Source organism: Homalodisca vitripennis, chromosome 4, assembly GCF_021130785.1.
Source record: "Homalodisca vitripennis isolate AUS2020 chromosome 4, UT_GWSS_2.1, whole genome shotgun sequence".
NCBI classification, from domain to species: Eukaryota; Metazoa; Arthropoda; class Insecta; order Hemiptera; family Cicadellidae; genus Homalodisca; species Homalodisca vitripennis.
In genome coordinates, this window is record NC_060210.1 from 37,319,611 (window position 1) to 37,346,263 (window position 26,653).

General features: G+C 29.6%; 1 protein-coding gene across 1 annotated transcript in view; it reads right to left on the reverse strand.

The window, feature by feature from the left end:
- LOC124359161 (glutamate receptor ionotropic, kainate 2-like) overlaps positions 1–26,653 on the reverse strand; it is a 118,493-nt gene that overhangs the window by 66,049 nt on the left and 25,791 nt on the right. Inside the window, 1 exon segment of the mRNA XM_046811665.1 lies at positions 22,264–22,687. Within this exon segment, the coding sequence (XP_046667621.1) occupies positions 22,264–22,360 (97 nt within the window). The 5' untranslated portion in view covers positions 22,361–22,687.

The window sequence follows — 26,653 nt, forward strand, 5'->3', positions numbered from 1 at the left end:
AATATTCTTTAAACTTAACAAGAAAAAAAATGTTATAACAATATAGATTTCTTTCTTAAAGTTTGTAATTTATATCGTTCAAATAAATCATACGTTATATTTATAAATATATTCACTTATACCTGTTAAATTTTATACTTTTATCCTGAGTCGTAGATGGTTGGTCGGCAAATGCGAACCTATTGTGACCTGTATTTTATATTTAAGTTTTAATAATTAGTGTTGTGTTGTTTTTATTATATGCATGTTTTAGAGTTTTTAAAGTTGATACACAAAATAGTGGTCGTAATTCTTGGCTAACACGTGTCACAACCCTCTGGTTTGATTTGTTTGTTTTAACCTAGTCTGTAATTATAAGTTAGGTTAGTTATTTACCCGAAGAAGAGATCAGATTGCAGATCTCTAAACGTGGTGTTACTGTTTTTTTGTATCAGTGAACGATAGAAAATGTCCGGAAAACCCGTGTTTCTTTCACAATGCTTTCATCGTCGAAAACAAACGTCAAACAAAGTGTTACTGATTTCAATAATGGTGCACGTCACACTATGGGACTTTCTTACCTATACCAATTATTTTGACATTGATTTTATGGGTAGCCATAGATTGAATAAGACTCTTTAATTGTAACTCTTATGAGTAACCATAGCTTGAATGAGACTCTATGATTGTATCTTTATATTTTGTTTTTCGAAGCTGTTTTAAGGTGAACATGCGAGATTATTTTAGGTCATTGGCAAATCTCCATTGTAGTTTTACATATGCCCTTATTTTAATAACGCAAACAAAAATGTTAAATGGTGCAGTAATTGTTTTCATTGATTGATGATTCATTAAACTATGACGACAATGAGAAAATAGCAGAATTAATTAATTTGTTAAACACCGAGTACAATCATTTGAAGTTTAAAAAGTGACATTTAATCTATAGAGGTAAAAGATAAATAATAGAGGAGAAAGTAAATGTTTTATACTTGACGCTAATATTTTATACAACTCTTGCGTTATAGGAATCCTCCCTAGTCTACAATAGTCTACTCTCCCTAGTAAACAAAAATGTCAATTTATTATGCGGCAAGAAATACGTCGAGAAAGATTACATTTTTACTATTAATTTTCATAGCAATTTCATTATAAAACTGAGTTCTATGATAGTGCAAGTAACCATATATTAAATGTCTGAGCATTATTGAAGGCTATAATCACTCAGGAGACGGACACAATATCTCTTTTGTCAGCTGAGGGATGTGAAAATATATATATATATTCTGTCTGCAGCACAATTCAAGATTAAAGTGATCTATTTAAATTTTGGCAATCAATCTCTCCAAAGTCTGATACGCGACTCGTGTTGTGGTGTACGCTTACCTTGTTTTATACATTACATAAATTGTTATTAATCACTTTTAGGACGGAAAAGTATTTTTATAAATATTTGTCAATGTGTTTTTATACAATATCAAATGTTTCAAGTGGTAATAATTCTAATCTTTACATGTGGTTTACTCTGTCTTACGTCATAAACCCATTCAGCTCATTGCACGATAGGAATAAAAGCACAGTGTACTAAAAATATAAGTTTGCATAAGTTTGAACTTGCAGAAATATATACTAATAAACAAACCTTTTAATTACTTAATATTATTTTTTAATATTTTGAGAATAAGTACTGATTAGAGTATGTTTACTTTATAATAGAAATGCCACAGTTTCATCAATATTAGGGATTTATTCCACAACTGTATCTTTAACGTGGCAATAACATTAAACATTACTATCGAAATAAACTTGCAATATAATGCAAGATTACGAATTGAAACAATTTTGAAAACACGTATATAGTGTTTCATGAAAGAAGTACCAGACAGGAATGGCGTCTGGGTTCTTCGATCTTCTTATATTGTGCCAAAAACTGTTGTAATTCTCCAAACTGGCTTCGTTCCATCCCCCACTGCATAGTTAGCTGATATGATTGTAGAATATATTATGTTCCTTATTTCTGCTTCGCCTCTCAGCAGATTTTATGTTAGTTCTTATATTTTTTGAATTTCTTTTAATATTGAAATGTGTAATTATTATAACTGCGAATTATGATATAAAGGTCACACTTTAAGTAAAACATATTTTAAGTTTAATGATATATTAAAAACAGCATGTAAAGTAATGTAAACAACAACTTTCAAGCAACTATTTATTTCAGAAAGTATCTTTTTTCATAAACAATTTACCATAAAATATATTACACGTATATTACTAGATATTTTAAACATTTTTATTTAGCTGTTTTGATTGTAGAACATATTATGTTCCTTATTTCTGAATAGGCTCTCACAAGATGTTATGTTAGTTCTTCTATTCTTGTAAGGTCATATAAATAATCTAAAAGTTTCAATGCATCTTCAAGCCAGATAATGTACAATTTATCAATATATCATAATTTGTATCATAAGCCCGTTGTAAGATAATAATAAATTCATCCATGGCAGGAATATATCTTTTCCTTGAATGATCAATAAATCTTTTTCTAGATCCTTATTGCTTATTAGTAAATGTGTTTTTGAAGACAATTATTTGTATAATGATGACAGACCTTAAAATTTTGGAGTATTCAAGCCACGTGGGAATCTTATTGAGCTATGAAAATGAGGTGTAAAGATTTAAACAATAATTGAAATCAGTAATATTCATTGGGTGATATTTTTTTTCGCAAGTCCAGTTTCATCCAAAATCTCAGTTATTTTAGTTGTATCAGTTGCTCCAAAACTTCCTTATATATTAATTTCAGAAATTCACAAGTATAAAATCATCAAATGTAATTTCTTGAGATTAAGGAGCTTATGCCATTCAATCGGTTCTTCACTATCAACGCCGAATGGAACGTTAAAATGCTCTGAAGGATGAATTCAGTAACATTGAATGGGAGATAAAGTAATTTTACTAATATATTCCAGTTCAGTGTATTAGTTCTGAAAACAGAAGTCCAATGCGTTTTCAGAGCCTATTTCATGAAACACTTGGTCCTAGTATTTTATTGGAAACTTAAACTTCTTTTGTCACCTAATGCACTTTCATTCCTTCTTTGTCAAACTTTTGAAAACGTACTACTCATGTATTTAAAATGTTTCATACTCTACATAAAATATTAAAACATATTTATACGTAGAAGATTACTAAACTTAAAAACTTTCGTCGGCTTCGTTGATTATGCACTGGTATTAGTAAGTTATTAAATTAAGTTATTTAACTCCTAAATCGTCACATTGTTTGAAGTTTAACTTAACTAATTTACAAGAAATATTTTCGGAATTGAAGTGCCCTTTTTATCCAAATAGCTTGAAAGTATACTTTGTCCTACGAAGACAATGTGTTCATTGATTTAGTGGTGTGGTGGAATACAATCGTATTTTTATATGCAGAGTCATCTCTACCACAGTCGATGCCAAACTGAACAAGGAAATAAATTAATTAAGGAACAAAAGCTATCATAGAGTTAGTAGGAGTATTAGATTTGATAGTAGAACTGGAACATTCTCTGGATACCAAACAAGCACTGTAATAGATATAACAACTATACATACAGGGGGTGTTGAAACCATTTGATGTAACTTGACCATGTTTTTAAGTAGAGCAAATAATAGACATTAACAACTATCACATCCAGCTCAGTTTAGAATGTGTTTCTCTACATGTATGAAAAGTTATTATATCTATTGCTATACTCTGAATTAGGCTATACTGATTTATGAAATATTAAAAAAAGCACCTTACTGCTAATATATTTTCCAAAATAGCGTTTGATTTAAAATTTCAGTGTTTTTATTATCTTCGAGTTAAAAACAATCTAAATAAAACATAGGAAATAGAAAATCAGATTGAATGGTGTAAAAGATTTTATCAAAGACTCCAGGATAAACGAAAATACAATTTTATCGAACATTATATATTTTTAATTGGGGCAAAAACATAAATCCCTGTTCAGGACTGAAAATAAATTAGATGAGGAAGGAAGAAAACAGAAGTTTTTGATCACAAAAAAAGCTGTTATAACAGTTATAGTTACTATAATGTGTATATTTAAATGATCAGAACGATAATTTAAACAGTAATATAGCTACTCAAATACATGAGAACGGAAATATAATCAAATTGTAGAAGTAGGCATTTTTACCGAAGTAAACTTGCCAGGCCTCTGCACTCATACGTTTATTGATAGAGACAAGAATAGACTCTTTCGAGCGAGTACGTATAAAAATTTTTAATCTTGGAACAAGGCGCAATATGGTGGGTAAAACATAATTTCTTTGAACAATAATTTATTATTTACAAACTAAACCTGAAATATGAGCGAGTAGCAGTTTTTTTAACTTTTGAAGTTTTTATACGCCAAATTTAGTTTACCTCAAACATGTTTATTTCCGATACAAATGTATCATAAGACTCAATCGTACTGCAACATTAGTACTTTTACTAATATTGCTACATACTTAGTATTACTTTACCAAGCCCTAAAACATTTCAGTGTTCCTGAAATTTTTGGTGCAATCCATTCTAATATCATGGAGTTTTATAGAGAAATTCTGGTGTCGCATTGGTACTCATACAAACGTTTTCACTCTCAGACATGTAGGCCCAAAACACTGCTCCTTTATCCTTACGTCCATGTATTCATAATGGAACAGATCGGAATTCACGAACAGTCTTCACTTAATTTTACGAGTGTTTATTATGCAATTTAAAACGGACATTCCTATAAATTACCTCCATTCAATACGGAATCGTGTGCAAAGTCACAGGTAACAGTTAGTTTAATTATATTTAGCCCGGTAATAAATGTATTTGGTTCAATTATTTTCTAATCTAATGGTATTAAGTTTCCTCAAATTAAAACTTATAAACTAAACATCACTCCAATCCAAACATATCAGTATTTCTAAAAGGGCGGACAGCTAGAGCAAAAAAAATATTGATTTTAATTGATTGCTAACTTAGTTGTAAACAGGGCGAGGGACTTTCTCCAACAAAGCATACAACATTAAAAGTCCACCACGCTCCCATTACACACCCCATCCCTGGGGAATAGAAGCAATTCATCATGCATCGAACCCTTTCCCTCCCACTTTACAAAATCAAACAGTAGCTTGTTATTTGTTAGACTTTGTTCAAGTTTAACAGAAAAATATATATTTGACATAGGTAATTTGTAATAAATAAATATAGTTTAGCATTACATATAACATGTATTATTATTTTCAAATAACATATTATAATTTAAAAGTAATACTACATATAAAACTAAGATTCGCTCGAATAATTGTTTTAAGGTGTACAGCCTCGCGATTCTGGTTCTTGTCTATGATATAATGAATACATTACTGTTCATCAATCTTTCCTAGGTTCATATGTCTGTATTACCAACTTCAATAATGATAACGTAAATAATATTTGTATCAAAACATTTTACAGAGTAAACTTACTAAAGTTTATAAAACTTTGTCAGCTATTCGAAGTAAATAATAATTATTATATAAAAATATATAATATATAGTACTAGTATTTAGAAAAAAAATAAAAATAATTAAAAAAGTGTTAGGAATTACATATCTATGATTTAGAAATTTCAGGCTTAGTAACGAAATATATTGTTCACAACTATGGCAGTTTCAGGCCAAATTAAAAGTAAACGTTACAAGAAACAACACATAACTGTTATAAAATAGTAATAAAAGTAAGATATACATATAAATGTTAACAATCTTATTATCATCGTTATCATGACGTTTCATTCATTATACAATGATTTTATAAATTGTATATTTGAAATTAATGGTTGCCACCGACAGCTGGATATTTAGAATAAAGTCCTCTCTGAAATCCGTGACATAACAGAGTCTGTGAAGTGTTAAAAGTTTATTAAGAATAAATAATCTCCTTGGACAGCTCATCTCATCGGCCTCGGGGCTGTGTGGCAGATATACCCGTATGGTTGGCTAATCTATCTCACCATAATCAATGCTGGTATTTGGAATGCAGAGGTTTTACATGAACAATTATCTTTCCAAACTCAAGACAGTATTCGCAATACATCGACTTTCCAAAAAAGTTCCACACCACAACCTTACGAAAATATTACATATTTATAGGCTAATATACATACCATTAAATATTATGAATTTACTGAATTTAAACGTACGTAATCTATTGCAGCGTATTCAACTAATGGCAGCATATATTACCTACCTTAATATCCTGTTAATACAAATTACATGATTAAAACATTTCTTTTATTTATAATATTTTGTAGTTAAAATATCTGAAGTAATGAACAATTTGACATTAAAAATATTCTCCACATAGTTTAAATTGTAATTTTGCATTCACAGTGCAAACTATTTGAATAAAATTTTAAATGTATGACTATATCATAGCTAATATAATACAGCCTCAAGTGAGAGCAGCGTTAAAATGAGGGATCGTAAAAAACAAAGCAAAAGTCATAACAAATAACAATCATTATCCCTTATGCCTTGTCAAACATGCATGGAAAATTATATAATAATATTCCATTACTCGAAATTCCCCGCCATAAACTAAGGATATACTGCACAAAACAACAGCTTATATACCGCATACTTATGAGCTATGTGTCTCATACACCTTTTTGTTTTAATATAGAAATATTAAAACTTTTCACTGTATAATTTTACTATACCAGCATTTGCTAAATTTGATATTTATAATATTTAGCAATTTCAAATTAGTGATGAAGATTTTATTTAAGAACAGTTTTACTTAATTGCTTAAGAAATCTATACCTAATTATGTTTATATGCCGACTATTTTTATATTACTTTAATTCATAAAAGTAACGTAATACTATAAAGTAATGAATTGATACCAACATAACAGTTCTGAAAAACTAAAAGTACAAATAATTTTAGCCAAATCATATTTTTAAGCTAAACATGACAGTAAAACGAAATTATTGTATGAATCATTAAAGAGATATTTTTAATATTATCGGACTTAGCTGATAGCCAGTCTATTTATCATAGACTTTTGTACCCTAAGGATATATTTTTTTACAGTTAAGGCTTTTGTTGAAAATTAAGATGACGAATATTGTGTTTGTAAATACTAACGTTGTTTTAATCAAATCTATCAATCTATTCAATTTAAAAAATAAAATTTAAAAATTACAATTATTATAATATCATTAATGATTATATGCATTGAACCATACACAGATAGATAACATTTGAAATACATGATTTATTCATAGTAGGTCAAATCTACTTAATTTACTATTCATTACATACGAGTAATTGACAAATCAATTGTATAGTATGAGATTTTTTTAAATTTACAATACTGAGGGATATAATTTCTTTACAAATATAATAAACTTTATGACGACGTAAAGTAACATCTAAAATAAACACTTTTCTTAGTGGGCCACTATTTATTAATTCGTATAAAAATAATTGACTAACGAATAAAACTAGGCATGCTCTCTCTTATAATTTAAGCCGCTATACTATTTACAGAAAGTACGTTTGAACACGTAATTTTAATAATATGTATAATATATCTTTAAATCATTTTATTAATACATTTGTATACATTAATTTAAATTTTAAAAGATCCGATTTGGAAGGATATGTAGTAAAACTACAGTATCTAATAACAGAGCACCCGCTGAGGGATCAGAGGTAATATTATCCTCCCCAGTGTGGAAGAAGTAAACCTCTCCTCTATCATTGTAAGCTGTAATATTAAAGAACCAAACTAAGCAAAGAAGGACAGCTTTTATTTGTATGTAAGCAATTATTAAGTCTATAATTTATTTGTTTATAAATTTTAATTCAATATTTTATAGGATTCCACAGTGTTTCCACAAAGTCATGCCACACTTTTACTTAAACTCATTTATCAGTGCATATACAGTATAAGAATGAAATAAACGTGGATGAAATAGTGTTTGACACAGTTTATACGATTATCATGAATCGCACTGCATATTGTCGTAACAAACTTTGATCTCCCCTGTACTTTTACCAGGTCTTTTAGGGTAACTGGATCAATCGAAGCTCCTATTCGTTGCTCTTAGTTTTCAATATAAGAGCGGTATTTCTTTTCTAGATTTCAGATATATGGAATGTAACTTCAACAGTGAAAACTGTGTGGTTTAAAAATGTCAATCCAATCCATTTTTATACAGAAGAACTACATCAGATGCATGCCTCTTTAACGTATTACCAGACTTCTAAGCATGCGTTAATTGAGTTTACAACCATTAAATGTTAGTATTTTCTTTGTAACATTGTAAACTGTAGACTTTGAAAAATTTAACTCAAGTCACGTTTCCGCACAGAAAATTATTAACCTCATAAAAACTATTCCAAATGTTCTCAACGGTTCCATCTCCGGTTTTAATATACGTTTGTGACTAATAAACAGTAATTATTAAAGCCTTTAAACCTGCTTCCTTAATTTTATCTTTCCGTAGATACATGTTGCGTCTGCCAGAGGTATTTTCATTACATACACTTCGATACTGAAATCTCAGATGTAAACGTTGCTAGCCATAATCACAATGACCTTTTCTTTGCAAAGTTGCTATAACGACTGTTTTAGTAAAAACCTTAGCCACACATTTCTAGATGACAACGATAGTTAATTCAATGAATGAAAACAAAACTTTTAAGAAGCTATTTTAAAGTTTAAATTTATCTACTTCAAAGACCTGCAATAACTAAGTATAAACAATAAAAATTGTGACATGACTCACTGTATATTTTGTTGCAGAAAAGATATTTGTATATAGAGTTATTAAAATCATGTATGGATTCACGGAACCATGATAATGTTAATTTGTAAAACTAATGACAATTTTTAATACCATTTAATCTTATAAAATCTTATATACGCAATAACAAAGCTGTAAAAGTTTATTTGCTTTCAGTCAATACTTTACTGGCTGAGCGACAGTGAGGCCTGTCACTCGAAGGGTGGTAAATTTACATTTCTCTCTGTCTGTCGGCACGATGTTTCAAAAACTAACAGATCTTGGTGGACTTAAAGGAAATTGTGCATAACACTTATTGCGATAAAAGCAATATCGAGTTGAATATTTTTATTCATTCTATGCGATTTTCCCAAGTTTTTGTGGAAATCTTGATATTTTTATTGTTATTATGGTAACCAAAATAAAATGAGAAAATCGAATACTAAATAACTTACCTTTGCATTAACTAAGTACAATTATATAACATTTTTACTATCGGCTTAAGATTTTGCCTGAAAGCTATGCTATCTCTTATACAACGTGTGGAGTAACGTAATTATTTAACCTTTTCATATGAAATCATATATATGACTGTTATAAAGTATTTACATGTGCATATATGAATATTTACGTTTACGCCCTATGGACCTCACAAGAGAAACATACAGAAGATAACTCATAGATTACATTGCGTACTCTTTGAGATTTATCTCAATTGTTGGGTACTAAGGTTAAAGTTTTCTGTAATTAGTCTTAAATTGGAAAAGTTTTAACACCTATTTAACATTAAATATTTGCACACATATACATTCAAACTACCTACTAACAAGGTTAAAGTACGCCATACCACGTAGCGCGTAGCAGGTATCAGTCTACTGATTGATAAGCTTCGTAATCCTACCATCATAGAACTTTCGTGTCTATGTAGAATGGAGTCTGATAAAGGATACAAAGTATACAAATAACATTACTCTTGACATATACTGCCTCATTTAGATTCACATATTTGTTTACCAAGTTCAAATGACAAAAGCTCCGATGAAGGTACTACAACGCCTTAAAATCGAGTCTTTTCATTAACGTTAAAAATTAAATTTTCACTTTATTATAGTTAGTAGACTATTAAAAGTCATGCATGGGTTTCGCTAATGTTCTGCAAATGATCCTTTTTACATTAGCAATATATTTTAGCAGTTTTTTCAAATTAGTAAAATAAAATGTATGCTCTACATGCAGAACTATTATTCTTAACGATAACAATTCCACTGCCAATAAATAAGAACCATAACCTAGAATCTGCTTTTCTGTAATCCGTTCACCTTGATTAATAATCGTTTATGTCTTTTAGATGTGACAGTGGATATAACCCGTCAAATCACGTAGTCACGTATATGGCTGCCTGGCTGTTTAAAGATACAGGAACAGACTCTCAACAAATTGGTATTTCTGACCTGTGTCAATTTCAGCGATCACATACAAGCAAATAACCATGATCAGTTTGATCTTGTAGCCTGTGATGTGATATGATTCACCCACCTGTCACGTAACCAGAGCATGAGCTTCAGTGTCACATTACAGCACAACTGAGGGGTCGTGTGGACATAACCGGCTTAATGTTACACCGACTACGAGGGTCTTCTTCTGTATGTTCCTGTTCAACTGTATAGAGACCTTTCTACATTACTTCTATTTAAACTAAAAATATACTTATTCGCGCATATTTTTAGCATTAAATGTACACGTGTTATATGGTTGTCTGATGTCTTGTGGTTTGTCTCACTTTATAATGCTCTTTTATCAATAATCTGTTGTCAATTATGAGTTACACTATATAGTCGTCTTATAACTATGTACTTAGATGTATACAAAATGAGTTAACAGAATACACTATTTATTTTACTATATTTACAGAATTTTAGTCGTATTTCTTCACCAGACCTAGATATTCATACATTTTAACTGTGGCGTAACAGGGAACCTTGGATAAAAATAACTTGTTAAGTATCTGCAAGTTTTGTATTGATTATAATAGTATATAACTATATAAATAAACCTTTCTTAGCGCTGCATAAGTCAGGACATTTGAAAGAACAACATTGGAAGGACCTTTGTGGTCAGAATTGGTCGAAATGACCAATTCATATTTCAGCAAATCTCTTTATCTCCTTGAAAACGTTTGGAAGCTTGTAGGCTCTAACACTGTTGTAAGAAAATAATTATCCTAGACATAAGTAACTCATAAAATATCCAACAGTTAGCTGTTGTTCATATAAATCAAAATATTATCGGAGTGGGAAAGGTTAATACAATATTTTGAGAATTTTATGTATTTAATTCGGTTTTATAGAACGAAACTTCCTCTTTCAGGACCTGGAATTGTAATAATTTGTGTACGATGATTCTAATTATACTTTTTCAATATAACAACATAGTATGACTCAAGTTTTTCTTTTATTTATGGTAGAGCCAGAGTAGGCCTCAATCTGTATAGTACTACATGCACAACTGGAACTGTTGGTGTATTTTGAATATGTTATATTTTTAGTACCAGCCAGTACCGACTACTGCTAACATCTGTGTTCAATCTTGTGATTTATTTTCTTTTACTCAACTTAAACAAAATTAGTGTCTTTGAGTTTTGAGTAGTATTCGTAAGTCGCTCACTGATCTAGATATTGACTAGTAATAAACATATTAGGGGTTAGCCATAAGACGAGCTCTATCAGATAATACTGAAGTATAAGGTATGTAAAAAATACGTGGGCCGTTTATTTTCAAAGCTGTCAACCGACAAAATCCCCCAGCAAGTCTGATGACCAAAGGGAACTGATTCTTGGTGTGGCTATAATACAGCAAATGAACTAAAGCAGCCTTACATCCACAAACACAGATTTAGTGAAGTTATATTACGTGCTATGAACAAAATATTTACTGTCCTATCATATTCTGAACTTTTTAAAAAAATGCTTGCATGACCATACACAAAACCAAAATGAAAATGTCAATAATATATTTTTGGTCACAATTTCCAAAAAGCAAATTTGTTTGGCTGGCTTTCCTTAAACTAGGTAATATTACAAATTTCTAACTGTTATTGGTAGTTATTCCAGTAAAATGAGGGTATTTGATAAATTAAGACTAAAAATTTCTAAACTTTCTGTCAACGCGCTTTCTAACATGGGCAGAACCTCATCATGAACGAAATACGTTTTACTATTCTTATACATAGATAACAGCAGAGGCATTTGTGTATTCGCTCAATTCTGTCGCACTGGTTTAGCACATGTGCTATATTGCCCCCAAAATATGTTGCACAAATAGTTCTAACACAAAAAGTTTACTAATTACGTACGATTCAGTCATGGTACGTTGAAGGATCTTATTTTCTTCTCTATCTTCTTGTCACTGGTCCAGGCCCTGTTCTGTAGAGTTTTGACAGGGTAGTGACCAAAAATTACCATCTCTACTAAGCAAGGGAAACTTATAATTGTTGAAGTAAATCGCTACAGTTTGCAATTTATACTACCTTGAAACTCTCATGCTTGAGTTTTTAAAATCTGAACATAAATATCCAAAATTTCTATTAATTTCATGTAATTCGATGTTTTCAAGAATTTATATTTTCAAGGACATAGTATATGATCTCTATCCTACCGTTTCTTGGAATCTTAATATGTAAGTTAAATTTCACCTAGCATAATTTGTATAGAGTATTATTTTTTTATATTGTACAGGGTAACAATGTTCAGTTTCAATTTAATATCGTACACCGTCTACAAGACCCAGAAAATATGAAAACGTTTTCGTTATTGCGGAAGAAAATATTAAACTCCTTATACGCCATGAGGACCATGATAAACCGAAGAATCTAAGCTGGAATTGATTGATTCGAAGAGAATTTTAGTTCAAATCAATTTCACCTTCCGCTTAGTGCAGCATCTAAACCCTGACACCTTTTTTCAGATAGTGTTTAAAACATCACAGTAATCTTAATCAGCCACCTCATGTGATATTGAGAATACCTAAGCTTCTAGATTACACTAGTTTTTTTTTTAGTAAAATTTTTAGATTTCTTTCCACGGACGGACGTTGATGCCGGAATACATCGGTCTGTGGAAACGCAGGATTTGGGATGCCGTACTAAGCGGGAGTAGACATTGAGTGAATTCAATGTTTACAAACCATTTTTATTCTATAATAATAAAGTAGACCAGTATTTTTAGAAAACTTAACTTTGACCGTAATGAGAAACTATAACCGTATTGCAGTGTAGAGGAAATTAAAAAATTCATCTCGTGGTAACTGTGATCCATTTGTACTGTCTTACTTTTACAATTACCTATTGTTTAACATATTTTTATAGTAGTTTTGCAAATCTTAAGTAATTTCAAATAATCGTAAGATTCTGAAATGTTCGATAGGATTATAAATTAAATAAAGTTAGCGCTTCACTGATATTTGTGGTATATAATAATAATATTTAATATGCAGTTATTATATCTTTATATGATCATAAGAAGATATGGATTTATTTATAGTTTATAATGAATAAAATCTCAGTAGAGTTTTTGTCAAAAGATCAGGTAATGCTCCTTATTTTTCATTATATGCAATATCTTACATTTTCTACGTAACATACGTACAGTTAACATTTAAATCTCTAATAATATTTTCGTTCCTAAGTATTAAAAATGCAGATTAGCAAAGAAACCTCATAAGCACATGTTTCAAATCAAAATAGAATATGTGAGCTACATTTAATAATAAAATTAAGTAATTTGTTACATTAAAACATGTGCTCCACCCTTAAACTTAGTATAGCATCATCATTTCACTTTCATTATAACATTATTACTTTGTTCATGACAGTTAAACATTTTATAACTGATAAAATGCTTCATCATCAGTTCTATACAATCTAAATAAATTTATGTTCGCTGCACAAAGATTAGATTATTAAAAATTATTTAATTTATTAAATCAGCATTAAATAAAATCAAGCAATCTTGAGGGTCTTCTCTGTATATGAAATTTCAATTTCTTTCTACGTGTATATCATTTTTAGATCAAATTATTGTAGAAATGTAGCATTTTAGGATGCGTCATTTACAATTTCATTCCTTTTGTATTTTTTAACAAATGTACCCTCATTTAAAGAATAGCTTAAATAGAGAGTTAACCCGTGGTAGTGCTTTATAATATGGTAATGAAATGCTTGACCACAAGTTATTGGTGCCTGGAGGATAACCGTATCTATGTGAGCCATTGCTGCATACAGATCACTTCTCCCTGGGCATCACCCGTCATATCCAACAGCATCACCCAGCAAAGTGAGGGTTGAGTTTGCAAGCGTAAGCTTAGTTTTGTTATAGCCATTAAAGTTTATCACTTAATCAAATATGTATTGTCATACATTTATTTAAAACTTAAAAATTACTCATCCTAAGAGTTTTTATTATATGATATACTTTTATGCACACAAGGATAACTAAGCAACTTCAGTACATTTCTAAATTTCGAATTAACTTTCTACACTATGACCGAGGTGGAAAAGTGTTGTGATTAGATTTAACAACTTCTATTATCCTTTAAAAACCTCATACTCTTGTTAGTTATTAACTTTTAAATTGGAAACTATCCGCAATTTTTAACCTTGATACGAAGATACTTTAATACCAATTTTGCACTAAAATCGTTGAAATAATTTGGAAATTTGTATCTTTATTATTTTCTAAAATAAAAAACTACAAAATACAACTATAGGCAGAGGGTAAACTAAGCATTTCTGACTAATCTTACCATCATATTTTTTGTCTTCACATAAAGAACAGAATCCCAAAATATTTCCGGAAACTTTGTAATTACGCTGTATATAGCATACAGTTTGTTTATATACACATGCATAACCGCTTATAGTATTAATAGGTGTGTTTTAGTGAAGATTCGTAGGAATAAGAACAGTGCTCTTTCAAAATAATTGTAGCCCTATTCTATAAAAAATATATAATATAAATATGTATGTGTAAAGAATATAAATATAATACGTACTATAGGATAAACTTTATTATTTCTTGTAATCGAATATATAATAATATTTTAAGAAAAGTTCTTGAATTTTGGTATTAGAATAGACCTACTTGTTAAACAAGGGCCGTCCACATTTCAGTGTAAACTTTCAATACAATTAGTACAGCATTTTGTACGTGATTGATTAAAACACACACAAACACGCACACACACACATAAACACACACACTTACATAGACCATAAGATTTAAATATAATATAATAGATATGTTGTTACAAAATATTATTGCAGTATATCTATGTTATTACCACTTAAACGAGAACTGTGAAACAGAAGCTCGTTCCTTTATATTTCAAAGTTATTACATTGTATAAGGAGATTAGAAAGATAAGTTGAATTACCACTTGCTGGGATTATATTAGCGTATCCCGCTGAGAGCTGTGTTATCTTCAATATTGAAACAATAGGCAATAACGCGCAGATGTCTTTTCGCTCAACTGCTCAATTCTTTTCATAGATGCAAGCGTTAAGCGTTAAGATGCTTGCTCTACATTTTTTAATCAGAATTGTTCATATGTTCAAAAAGATGTTTGTGACCTATTTTTAACACTGTTGTAATGTCTTATAGTATAGTACTAAACATTTATATAGGAAGAAGATACTTGGCTATGTCATTATATAATGTTTTAGTTATGTACAATAAAGAAAATTAGATAACTACATAGTTGTTGAACCTCCATAAAAGACACTAAATTATAAATAAAATTGTCCTTCCTGATCATTCCGGAGAATTATGTATATTCTGTTAATGATTTAAATATCAGTAGTTTATTTCTTATGAAATTTAAATGTGATCAATATTGCAAACACACATCATAATACATTATCAAAAGATACACAATACTATAATCATTCCTGAACACATCACATAAATCTGTCTATTGCAGTTACCATTATATCGGTGTTTCTGAAAAATGTGTTTATATTTCTTTGATCATAAGCCCGCAGAACAATTACCATTATTAAAAATGTATTTATAAAATATTTATTGATTTATAAAAAACAAACCTAACTTATTAACATAATAACAACGGTAAGTGTTTTAATACCTAGACTAAACATAGTACAAAGCGGTACTTGTTGCCCATTGCTTTGACGGCTTAGTAAGTTTTAAACAATAACATCTTCTTTCAATATGTTGACCATTTGCATTATAAAACAAAATTTATGGGCCAACTATTAATATAGATTGTAATGCTATTTAAATCATAAAGATTTAAAGATACATTAAATATAATAGGTAATATTAACAACTGTTATTATATTACATATTTACGCTTTCTCATTGTTTTAAAAAGGCAGTTATTAAATGTTTAGCAAAGGAATGGTTAGAGGAAAAACAAATAACTTATTGTAACTTTTACACCATTTACAATAAGGTTCATTCTTACATACTTTTTTATATATCTAGATTGATTTTACTATACAGAGTGTGTAAAGATTTAAGTATTTTACGAATTTTGGGAAGTAATTTTGAATAGGATGCCGACTGTAGTTTTTTAAAAATTTAGACTAAACGTGATACGTATAGAATATAAACATATATTGGTTGGGTTTGCTAGGCAGTCCTAAGGAAAAAAGTTGGCTATTTTGTAGATAAATAAAAAGTTACTTTTTTATTTAAATTACTAAGCAATTTAAAAAAATATTTTTTATCATTGTTTTTACTCTTAAATTAACATTTCAACAAATTAATCATTATGATTTTCATATTTCGAAGCTACAGCGGCAGCTGCATGTGAGTTAGGTTAAATCTGTTTCTGACTAGGCCGGACGGGATATTTTTTTCTGTAGTATAAATACAGATAGGGATGTATTTGTATCTTTAAGGTTTAACCAGCTAAATTAACTAATGAAGTTGAAAGTTGAAGTTTAGGGATTTAGCCATAACTTTGAAATTTTATGCTCGTTGAAAATTGGGGAAAGTAGGTTACGAGTATTATTGGTAAATTAATTACAAATTAGTTATTATTGATTAGTCTGGTGAGGGTTGAAACGTGTGGTGTGCTAGGAATCGGTCGCTTAACAATTAATATCTGTTATAAAATGTTAATATCTGTTGAAAATAAAAATTGATTCCATGTAACACATATCAATGCACAAACGTATAGGTTATCTAATTTATGCTTATATAATTGTTTTTGATATTTGACTTAAAATATTAGGTATCTGATACCGCATATTATACTGAAGATTAGTGTGTTTTAGTAACTATGCTGTCAATATTTCTTAAGGGTTTAGTAACAAAAAACTAATTTTACCAATCAAGTATAGTAAAATACATTTATAGTTTCAATAAACAATTTATTAGAGTTAAAAGTTTGCTACACTATATTCTACTATATACTTCTATTACACTATATACTACACGTATTCACGATGTTTTACGCTTTTCCCCTATAAATATATCTTGGTCGGTTTAAATTTTTCTTGTAAATGTGTATAAAATTATTTTAAGTCTAAAATGTGAAATAATTATTTATATTAATCATGATACATTTTAAATACTCTAGAGATACTCCAGGTATGCATACAACTTCAAAGTGATGAAGCATAGTATGAAACTTGTTTTGTAATTAGTTTTATCTAAAATATTGTACAAAATGCCTTACAATCACACAATTCAACGTGGAGCGGAGTATGTTATTTATTTAATACACAGTACATGAGGTACAAATAATTCTTCAACACTATTTTATTTAAGTTTTTTTAGGCTTTACTTACAATAAATAAAAGTACATTTTATTTTGAATAAAATTGGAAATTTTCTATTAATTTGAATAAAAATTTAAAACTGATTTAAATTTTTAAATAGGAAGTTTACATTAATTTCATTTAATTAGAAAGGAAAAACGTGTTTTTGAAAAAGAATAACAAGAAATTGGTCATGAAAGTGGTTATTAAATCAAAATTTTTAAATTATACGCAGTTATTTTTTAACCGATTAGAACTTTGTTTGAATTTATCAACAAACGATGTTTAAATTCTGTTCAGAAAATATTTTCTTATCTCCCTTTATATGTATATATATATATATATATATATATATATATATATATATATATATGCGTTACAATTATATACTTTAAGGGAAACACTCAATTTCTGCTAGACTGTACTTGCAATAAATATAATCACAATATACTCTCAGCTAACGAACTTAAAGGTTTTGTAGTTAGTGGTTACTTTAGAGAGTTCCACAAAGTCCCTTTATATGTTTTTATTAGTGTAACTGCACTTCTTTTTCAAGTTTTATTACCAATTAATTATGTATTTTATCAACAATAAATCAGTGTTCTACCTAAAGTACAGGTACTCACATATTAGACACAAATAAGAATTATTTAGTAGATTACATGAAAGCATGTTTTCGTGGTCGAAATAGTTTTATAGAAAATGCTCTGAACAATGGATCGCGCCAAAATAGCACACGAGTAATCCTCTCTTCTTAGCGATCGTGTAGGTTAAAATTGGCCGTCCCAGCAGGGACCGAGTATCTGCGACTCCTCCATAATTCAAGAGCTCAGCTCGGGCCGTTTGATTCAATTACCAAACCCCACAAATCGTACAGGAGTAGACTATAATATAAAGTACTATATACTACTATTACTTATATCACAGCTTTATAATGAAGATAATCCTAAATTTTAATTTAGATTAGATATAATGGAAAATCAAAATAGACCCTACGCGTTAAACAGCACGAATTAACAAACTAGAAAAATGGTGAGAAAACGGAGGAATTTTGGAAGTAATACTATCTTATTAAATGTTACAAATTTAAATAGAAAAATTTTAATGCGATACAAATAAAAGATATCAGTAAAACCATCATTACTAAATACCATAGTAAAACAGTCTCCGTAATGTTATATCGTGCACGCACACACACACGCACACACACACACATACACACACAAGTATAGTTTTGTGTATGTCTGTGTGTGTGTTTGTGTATGTTTGTGAAACTCTTTAAAGATTTAACTATATTTGTATTAGGTAATTCATATAGACTTATAGTGACTGTATATAGTGATATAATACTATGTTGAACTATTATGAAAAAGTCTATGTAAACGTAAATTGTTCTCTATATAAATACATTGCAATATTAAAATAAACGGTTTAATATCTCGTATTATTAAAAATAATGTAAAACATTTATTTCCGAAAAATTCAGTATGTACATAATCTGAACCCGAAACAAACATTTACTTCAACGGAAGTTGTTGCAAAAACAGTAATTGCATTTCTTCCCAAGTGGATGTTGCAACGATTTTGATTAAATCCGTCTCATTTCCATTACTGTGACAGCTTATTATTCTACCAGCACCTGACGCTTTTCTTCTTGTTCATCTCGTAGTAAAAACTAAGGTAATAAAATTAACTAACCATGTAGTAAGAGATAACTTTTCAAATTTGTGTTGTTCCGCTAAAATTACCTGATTGTGCACAAAGTAATTACTAAGCGTAAACACATTTACTGTTGCCTTAACCGTAACGTACATGTGTCATTTACATACAATTACAATTGTATGTGAATTCAAAACTGCTTTGTATGGAATGCAGTTCATGAAATGTTACGTGATTTGTTGTATTTCAGAATAATAATGGAATATTGTTACGCGTAACGTTGTCACGCAACGTACATATTCCTCGTCAAGTTTACCAAGAACGATAGAAAATATTTACTTGTTCACCATTGTATAATTATCATTCCATTAATCAAAGTATTTCAGTTTAAACTTCAAATACATATACTATGAAAGTTATTTTAAAATTATTTTAGAATAGATTAAATTTTCCTAATGGCTTTTCAAAATATTATGTTATCAGAAGTTATTCATTATTGACTTTTGAATTTAAGTGAATGCGGTATTTAATTGAAGGGTAGAATTTATAAGTTTACGGAAGAAATATTTCCCAGTTTGAGTCAGTTAAGCAATTTTATGTAACCATCTAAACGGTTATAAAGCAAACAAGGTTCCAAGTCATCTGATCTACTTTTTTAATTCTCATAAGCTTGGATACTGAACAGTTTTATGTATATGGCAGGAATACGATGCGTGTATATAGTATTGACATGATATTGAATTAAAAATGATTTCAAGGGTTAAACATTTTAATACAGAAATAATATTTTAGTGATAAAATTCGAAAACTTTTATTGAAATGTACACTTCTGGGTTTTACAAAGTTAATTCAATAAAGGTTCTCAGAGCCTAAAGGCAATAATCACTGTTAAAGTTCAGTAATATAAAATTATAATCTTTCTTTAAAATAAATTTACTTTTTTAAGAAGTATAAACATTAAAAAGAATCTGAATACTGTGAAAAGATTAAACCAACATGAGTTATGTTATATGTGTAGATCACTCATATCATTATGAGTTTATATTATATCCGTTATTTTAAGCTGATCTACTGTTCATACGTCAGATCTCGTTTGGAATATTTTAGAGTCCTCTGGGCTTCTCATCAAGGCCTACCTATAGTCTAATCTCGAAAAGGTTCAAAATCGTTTCCTCTACCTGGTGGGTACTCATCTTGGGTTCAGATACGCCAAAACACCATTGTTTAATATTTGCTAGTCTTCTCAATCCGTCATCTGTAAAGACAAGGCACACAGTTCAGGACATGATGTTTTTACACCGCTTGGTCAACTACCAAGTGGACTGCTCCGACCTCATCCAGAGAATTGCATTCAGAGTGCCTGCCGAAACCCCAGTCGTCTCAATGAACAACGTTAGGAATAGTCGGTTAAGGATGCAGGGGTGGGGGAACATATGAAGACTTAGAACTCTTCCATGTGCATAGTGGTACCTTCAGGAATCGTCTGCTGACCCTCCTTCATTAAATACTATAACAGACGCACATACACATACACGCGCCGCATGATCTGATAATCATTTTTCACTATCAATTGTTAATGCTGTTTTTGTTTCCTCAATCCCCATTTTTTTACCCTTGTTATTGTTTTCGCAGCTATTGCAAAACTGTTTCCGTGTTGTAATTTATTGTTAATTTATTAATATTTATTAGTTGTTATTGGTTTTTTGCTGTAGCAAATGCTTGCCTTATATTTTGTAATATATATCCACGTCAATAATCTCATAGTATATATATTTATTACTGGTGTATTAGAGTTTAATATTGCAAGAGTATTGTTATTATCGTTTGTTATATTTTTGTATTATTTTATATTATACTATTGTTGTATTGAATTGGCAGATGTCATTAGGGCAAAGAATAAAGAATAATAATTATATTTAAGAAATGTATTATATAGTTAATAGTCTTATAATACAAGTATACATTTATAACACTGTGCTCATGAGTCAAAGGATTTTTGGATTTAACGTATTAATTAGGTTGTGAAAGTATATAGTCTATTATTACATAAAGCTTGGAAAATACACCTTTATTGGTTAGGATAGCGATGAAAATAGTGGTTTTTACAACGAAAAATTCAATTTTAAAACTACCATATTACAATTTGTTACAGCAAATAATAGATAAAGGATCCATCAATAAACATATGTGGTTCATTCCATTTCAAACTTTTAATAATTTGTAAAATATTTTAAACATTAAAAGTAAGGTTTCTGCCATTATATAATGTTTTAGTTTAGAGGTATTTGACTAAAACCTTTTGGATACTACATTTTTGTATTAGGTTTGATTCTAAAATGTATCTATAATAGACATTTAACACGTCGAAGACGATGTATTAACCAGTTTGTGGTTCACAAAAATAACCATATACATTTGGAATCATTACATAATCAGACTTATAAACATTAAATTAATTTACAACTATACACGATTTATTGGGCTGTTCGCAAAAAATTTAGTGTTTCGATAAAAAAAACGCTATTCCTTGAAAAGGTTTAAAAATGTAAATATGTCTTGAATATAAATCTAATCCTATCATCGATATGTGTAGCAACATTGCCAACTCTATTGTTTTTCTGATTTCCCTTAGGGAAGCTATTATCTAAGCTACTATCTAATCATCTAGTAACAGATACACTATAAACAAAGAAGGTTCTTTTCAAAATAATGATAATTTAAAATCAAGTTCACAGCGTAGAAATTGACACAGCTAAAGTAAACATATGTTTAACAGGCTGGTAAATTATCATAAGAGGTTCACAGATTGCATGGTTAAACGATTTAGCATGATACAATCAGAGAAATTACAAACAGAAGTCTGAAATTTTTACACCAGTACAATATTTAAATAAAATCATACATAAAAAATAATAAGTACAAGGATAGTGTTTACACATGAACGTAAAGAATGACTGAATTACACACAATATAAATTAAGAAATACGAGAATAAGCTTCCTTTTTATGGACAAGTTTTAGTATTTCAAAGACAGACTAACCAATCCTGATGACCGGTGGTAGAGCAGCTACTACGTGGGAGGTGGCAAGTAGTATCACAGACAACCTCCATGTTTGTAAACAGTCACGTGGTCTCATCGTCAATGTTGCATCCCTTGCGCCGCCTGGTGCTCCCTTCCGCCTTTCACTGCTACACTCAACTGTGAACCTCTCTCTATATTTGTTTATCCTCTTCAGACTACAATCTCCTCTATCCGGCCACTGAACCACTCGACTGATATTCACCACTGACCTTACACTTATATTCTAAACACGATTGGTCACCATATTATACTGTCACTTACTGAATACAAAGTGTTTTATTTGTACCATCTTAATGGCAGCATATTACTTAGCTGTCATAAGTAGGGAAACTTATTTGATGTGTCCCGATATTGCGCTCATGACTGGACTGTCTTCAAGGGCCTGAAAACAGAGGAATTGTAATTAGATGCCAATTATAAAAAATGCTTTATTACATAGATTATTGTAACTAAATTGAGTTAAGTAATGTAAATTTGTTTATTTGTATTGTATATTTGTTTAATGTATGAAAACACAAGATAGTATCTAAATTAAAGCTTAAATCTATAAGTAGGATAGGATGTTTTAGGATTAGTCATTTAGTCACTCTTATCAAACCAATCGGAAAAAATTTAGGGCAGAGTAAATTAAAATATATGTTACACCTTGATATAACATTATATGAACACAATGTATTTTATTGCTTTAAACGAACAACCAGTTACGTTCGACAGGAATACCTTCCTATACAAAGGGTTGTTTTATTTTGTAATGTTATATAAAAATAACCACAGTTCAACAAGCAATTACGTTTTATAGCATTGTGATTCATAGTCTATAATTAAAATAGTCTATAAATCTATAAGCTATTCAGCTTTATAACGAATCAACCCTATAATAAGGGGACAGTCGATTGTGTAACAGGAAGAAACGGCATAACTAAGTTGTTTGCCATACTCTTGCAATCTTGTAATTATCTCACAAAGCACAATTAAGCTATTTTAGTGCCAATTTAAATATTATATGATGCACAATATTGACCTTTGTTTTATTTTCATTTAAAAACTATTTATATTCATACATAGTATAACGTTTTGAAAGGAAAATCTTTTTTATAATTATGATATTTATTTACTACACTTTAACATAATATAAGGAAGAAATAATCGAAAAATAAATATAACTTACGTAAATTTGGACATAAATGATATGTGAGAAGAATAAGACTTTCTATAATCAATAATTGAGTTTATGGAAAGGAAATTATATTAGGTAGACGTTATGTTTCACCAAACAGTATTCATTTATTAATAAGTATAAAAGGTTGTCGTATCAAATCATGTAAGTTCATTAAAATTCGTTAAACAGGGAAATTTTTTTATACAAATGTTTTAAGGAGAAATTCCAGGAACAATAACGACATTTAAATAATACTAGGGAAGTAAATAAAACATTCTGACAACCAACAGAATTCCCAATTACGAGAAAGCTTACATTATATTGCCGGATCTCGTTGGTTTATTCATCAGGCGAGTTTTAAAGGGTCACGATTTTATAAATGATTCATAGGTACTAACGTTGTTTTATGAATAAAAACTAAAACCTTTTTATAATGTAAATAGTACTGCATTCTCATTTAAATTTACATATACATTTTTGAGTAGATATATTGAACTATTGTAAGAAACTCGGCGGTTTTTTAAAAGTATAATTTTGTCTTTCATTAAACTTTTACTCAAACCTAAAAATTAGGCTAAGTTGATTTCTATATAACTTTATGATGAGTGATCAGTGACCCTTAGCTTATTCTGTATATGAATACAACAAAGATAAAAGGAAAGTTTTTTAACTGTAACACCATCCATATAAAGTACGTCTTAATTTACGGGAAACTTTAAACCAAAGGCCATTGCAGTCTATTTCTTCTGGGGAGACTAATTATTTCCAGTCTATTAGTCATAGTCTACTTATTCTGATACAAAATTCATTTAATCAAGAAATCCTCGGATCATGGCCTCAATTATCTAATAAAACCAACCTCAACAATTTCAAAACTTTATGGAACGTATTCTCCTTTGGCTAAATTATCGTCATGGTCAATTGAGAGAGGTACAGCTGAATCTATTTTTGTCAAATATATAAAGACACTTCCATGGAAAATAGAAATTTTAAACTTGATACGCATACAGTATAATGGAGTACAGTATCAGGCAAACCAGATGTTATTGCTGATGTTCAAACTTTAGAAAAAAACTTCTAGTCTTCTATCGTCAATATTCTAATCCAAACAACTATAACACCTAAACCGAAATCATATATTTGTAAATTTATTTATTGAAAGTTATATAAAATACAGTATATTAGACCTCTCAAATAAATCTCATTAGTGATTTCTTCCTCTTTTATAACCTAGGTAAGTTAATCTCCTAATTTAGCCCGAACATTAATTACCAGCTAATAGAATTGGGTTTTGTTTCCTAAATATAAATACTGTCTTTAATTACAGAACTTACATACTAAAAACATATCAAAATCAATAAACTGTAATATGAGGTATAATAGAAAGATTTCTAATATGGTAAATATCTAGGTAATAAGAAGTTGTTATAAGTGTTTCATGTTTTAATGTGCAGGACGTTTCTCAAATGTATAACGGCCCAACGGCTAACTGCAGAGATTTAGTTTAAACGGATTCCCCAGACAACCCATCCTATAGAATCTGTTACATACGACGTGTAAAAGTGTCCCAGAATTTTGGACAGAGTGTCCCAAAATTATAAGATCCTATGTTTGGATCTCAAAAATTTAAATGACAACACACGTTGTGTTTCACATAATTTTAAAGGCCTTCGCATCACCAATACTGTAAAGAAGATACAGATCACAGATACAGAAGAACGTATCACCATCCTTGTGATCGCGCTCCAAAAAGGACAAATAATGTGCCATACGCTTAGCTTGATTTCTTCTGTTAACATTTTTGGCACCCATTCGCACACAATTTTTGTGACTTAGTGTATCAATAATAAATATTATAAAATACAGACCTTGAAACGTAGGAAAAAGGAGTTTTTTAAAGTTTGTCAATAGTGAAGCCCGCTGTTTTGACGAATTTTCTCATCAATATTTTTGTCAAATCCTTATTAAATGTCATCCTTATTTCAAGTTAACGGAGATACCATATTGATGAATTTTAATATACTACGTAACGCAGGTTTTCTATTTAATTTGCTGTTTGTTGAATAAGTTTACTTATTTTGCTTTATGTAAGTAATACTGCATTGATTGTTTTGTAAAACACGCGTAGCAATATAATTGAATGAAGAAGTTGGAAATAAATCAAACGCTAATGCATTTTCAAAGTGTTATCACCTTAATATTTAAAAATAATTTTTATGAAACTTAGTCCAATAAGAAGAACATAATAATGCGACGATAGCTACATCCGAGTTTCAGACACCAGCGGGAAAAGTTTTGCATATTACTAACTCGTTTGCACATGATCTACTTTCATCCCTTCTAGCACCACAGTTCTTAATATTCCTTCTGATGCATTATCATGTTATATACAGATGTGCATTAACAGATGCTAGTGGTTTTTAAAACTGTGATAAAACAATCTGTTTCAGATTCTGAATATCTCGATATCGTTAGATATTACATTTGACATCTTAAACAATGACTGATTTTATGAAACATTTGTTTAGCTACGACATACACTAGAACTCTTATTTTAATCGACCTTCTAAGCAATTTGAAAACCCCAGGGTATATATTCAGTGTCATTATTGTAAGATAAACTGGTGTGTGAAAAATTATTAACGGCACGCAAAAATTGCAAACACTTTAAGTCTTATTTTCTTTATTAGGCGGGGTTTTACAACATCGTTAAAATAATAGTCTAAATATTAAAACATACATGTTAAATTCTCATAAGTTATATCCAACACCTTGAGTGCCATCCCTCGCTATTTGTAACTATTTAGATAATCCCTACAGTCCCCAAAATATTCTGGTACTGTAAGTTTCAATATTTTAACTAATTGTTGTTTTTTTGTTGCCATATTTTCTGTTATTTGTTACCATAATAGTTATTTATAGACACAAATTATCCACTAAAACTCAGATAAGTTCAATGGAGTGATATGAACCGTCATCGAGACCTGTGTTGCTTACTTAAAAGTGATGCTTCATGCATAAATTATAAGTGTATATCTGATCTATAGTGATATTATTTTAATTATCGACATGCAGATTTAAATGAATTTTGCTAGCCCCACGAGTTTAATAATTCAACTTTACTAAAGCCAAATAATACGTAATTTACGAATCGTAATTCGTTTTCTAGCGCCTATTTTCCGACTTTAA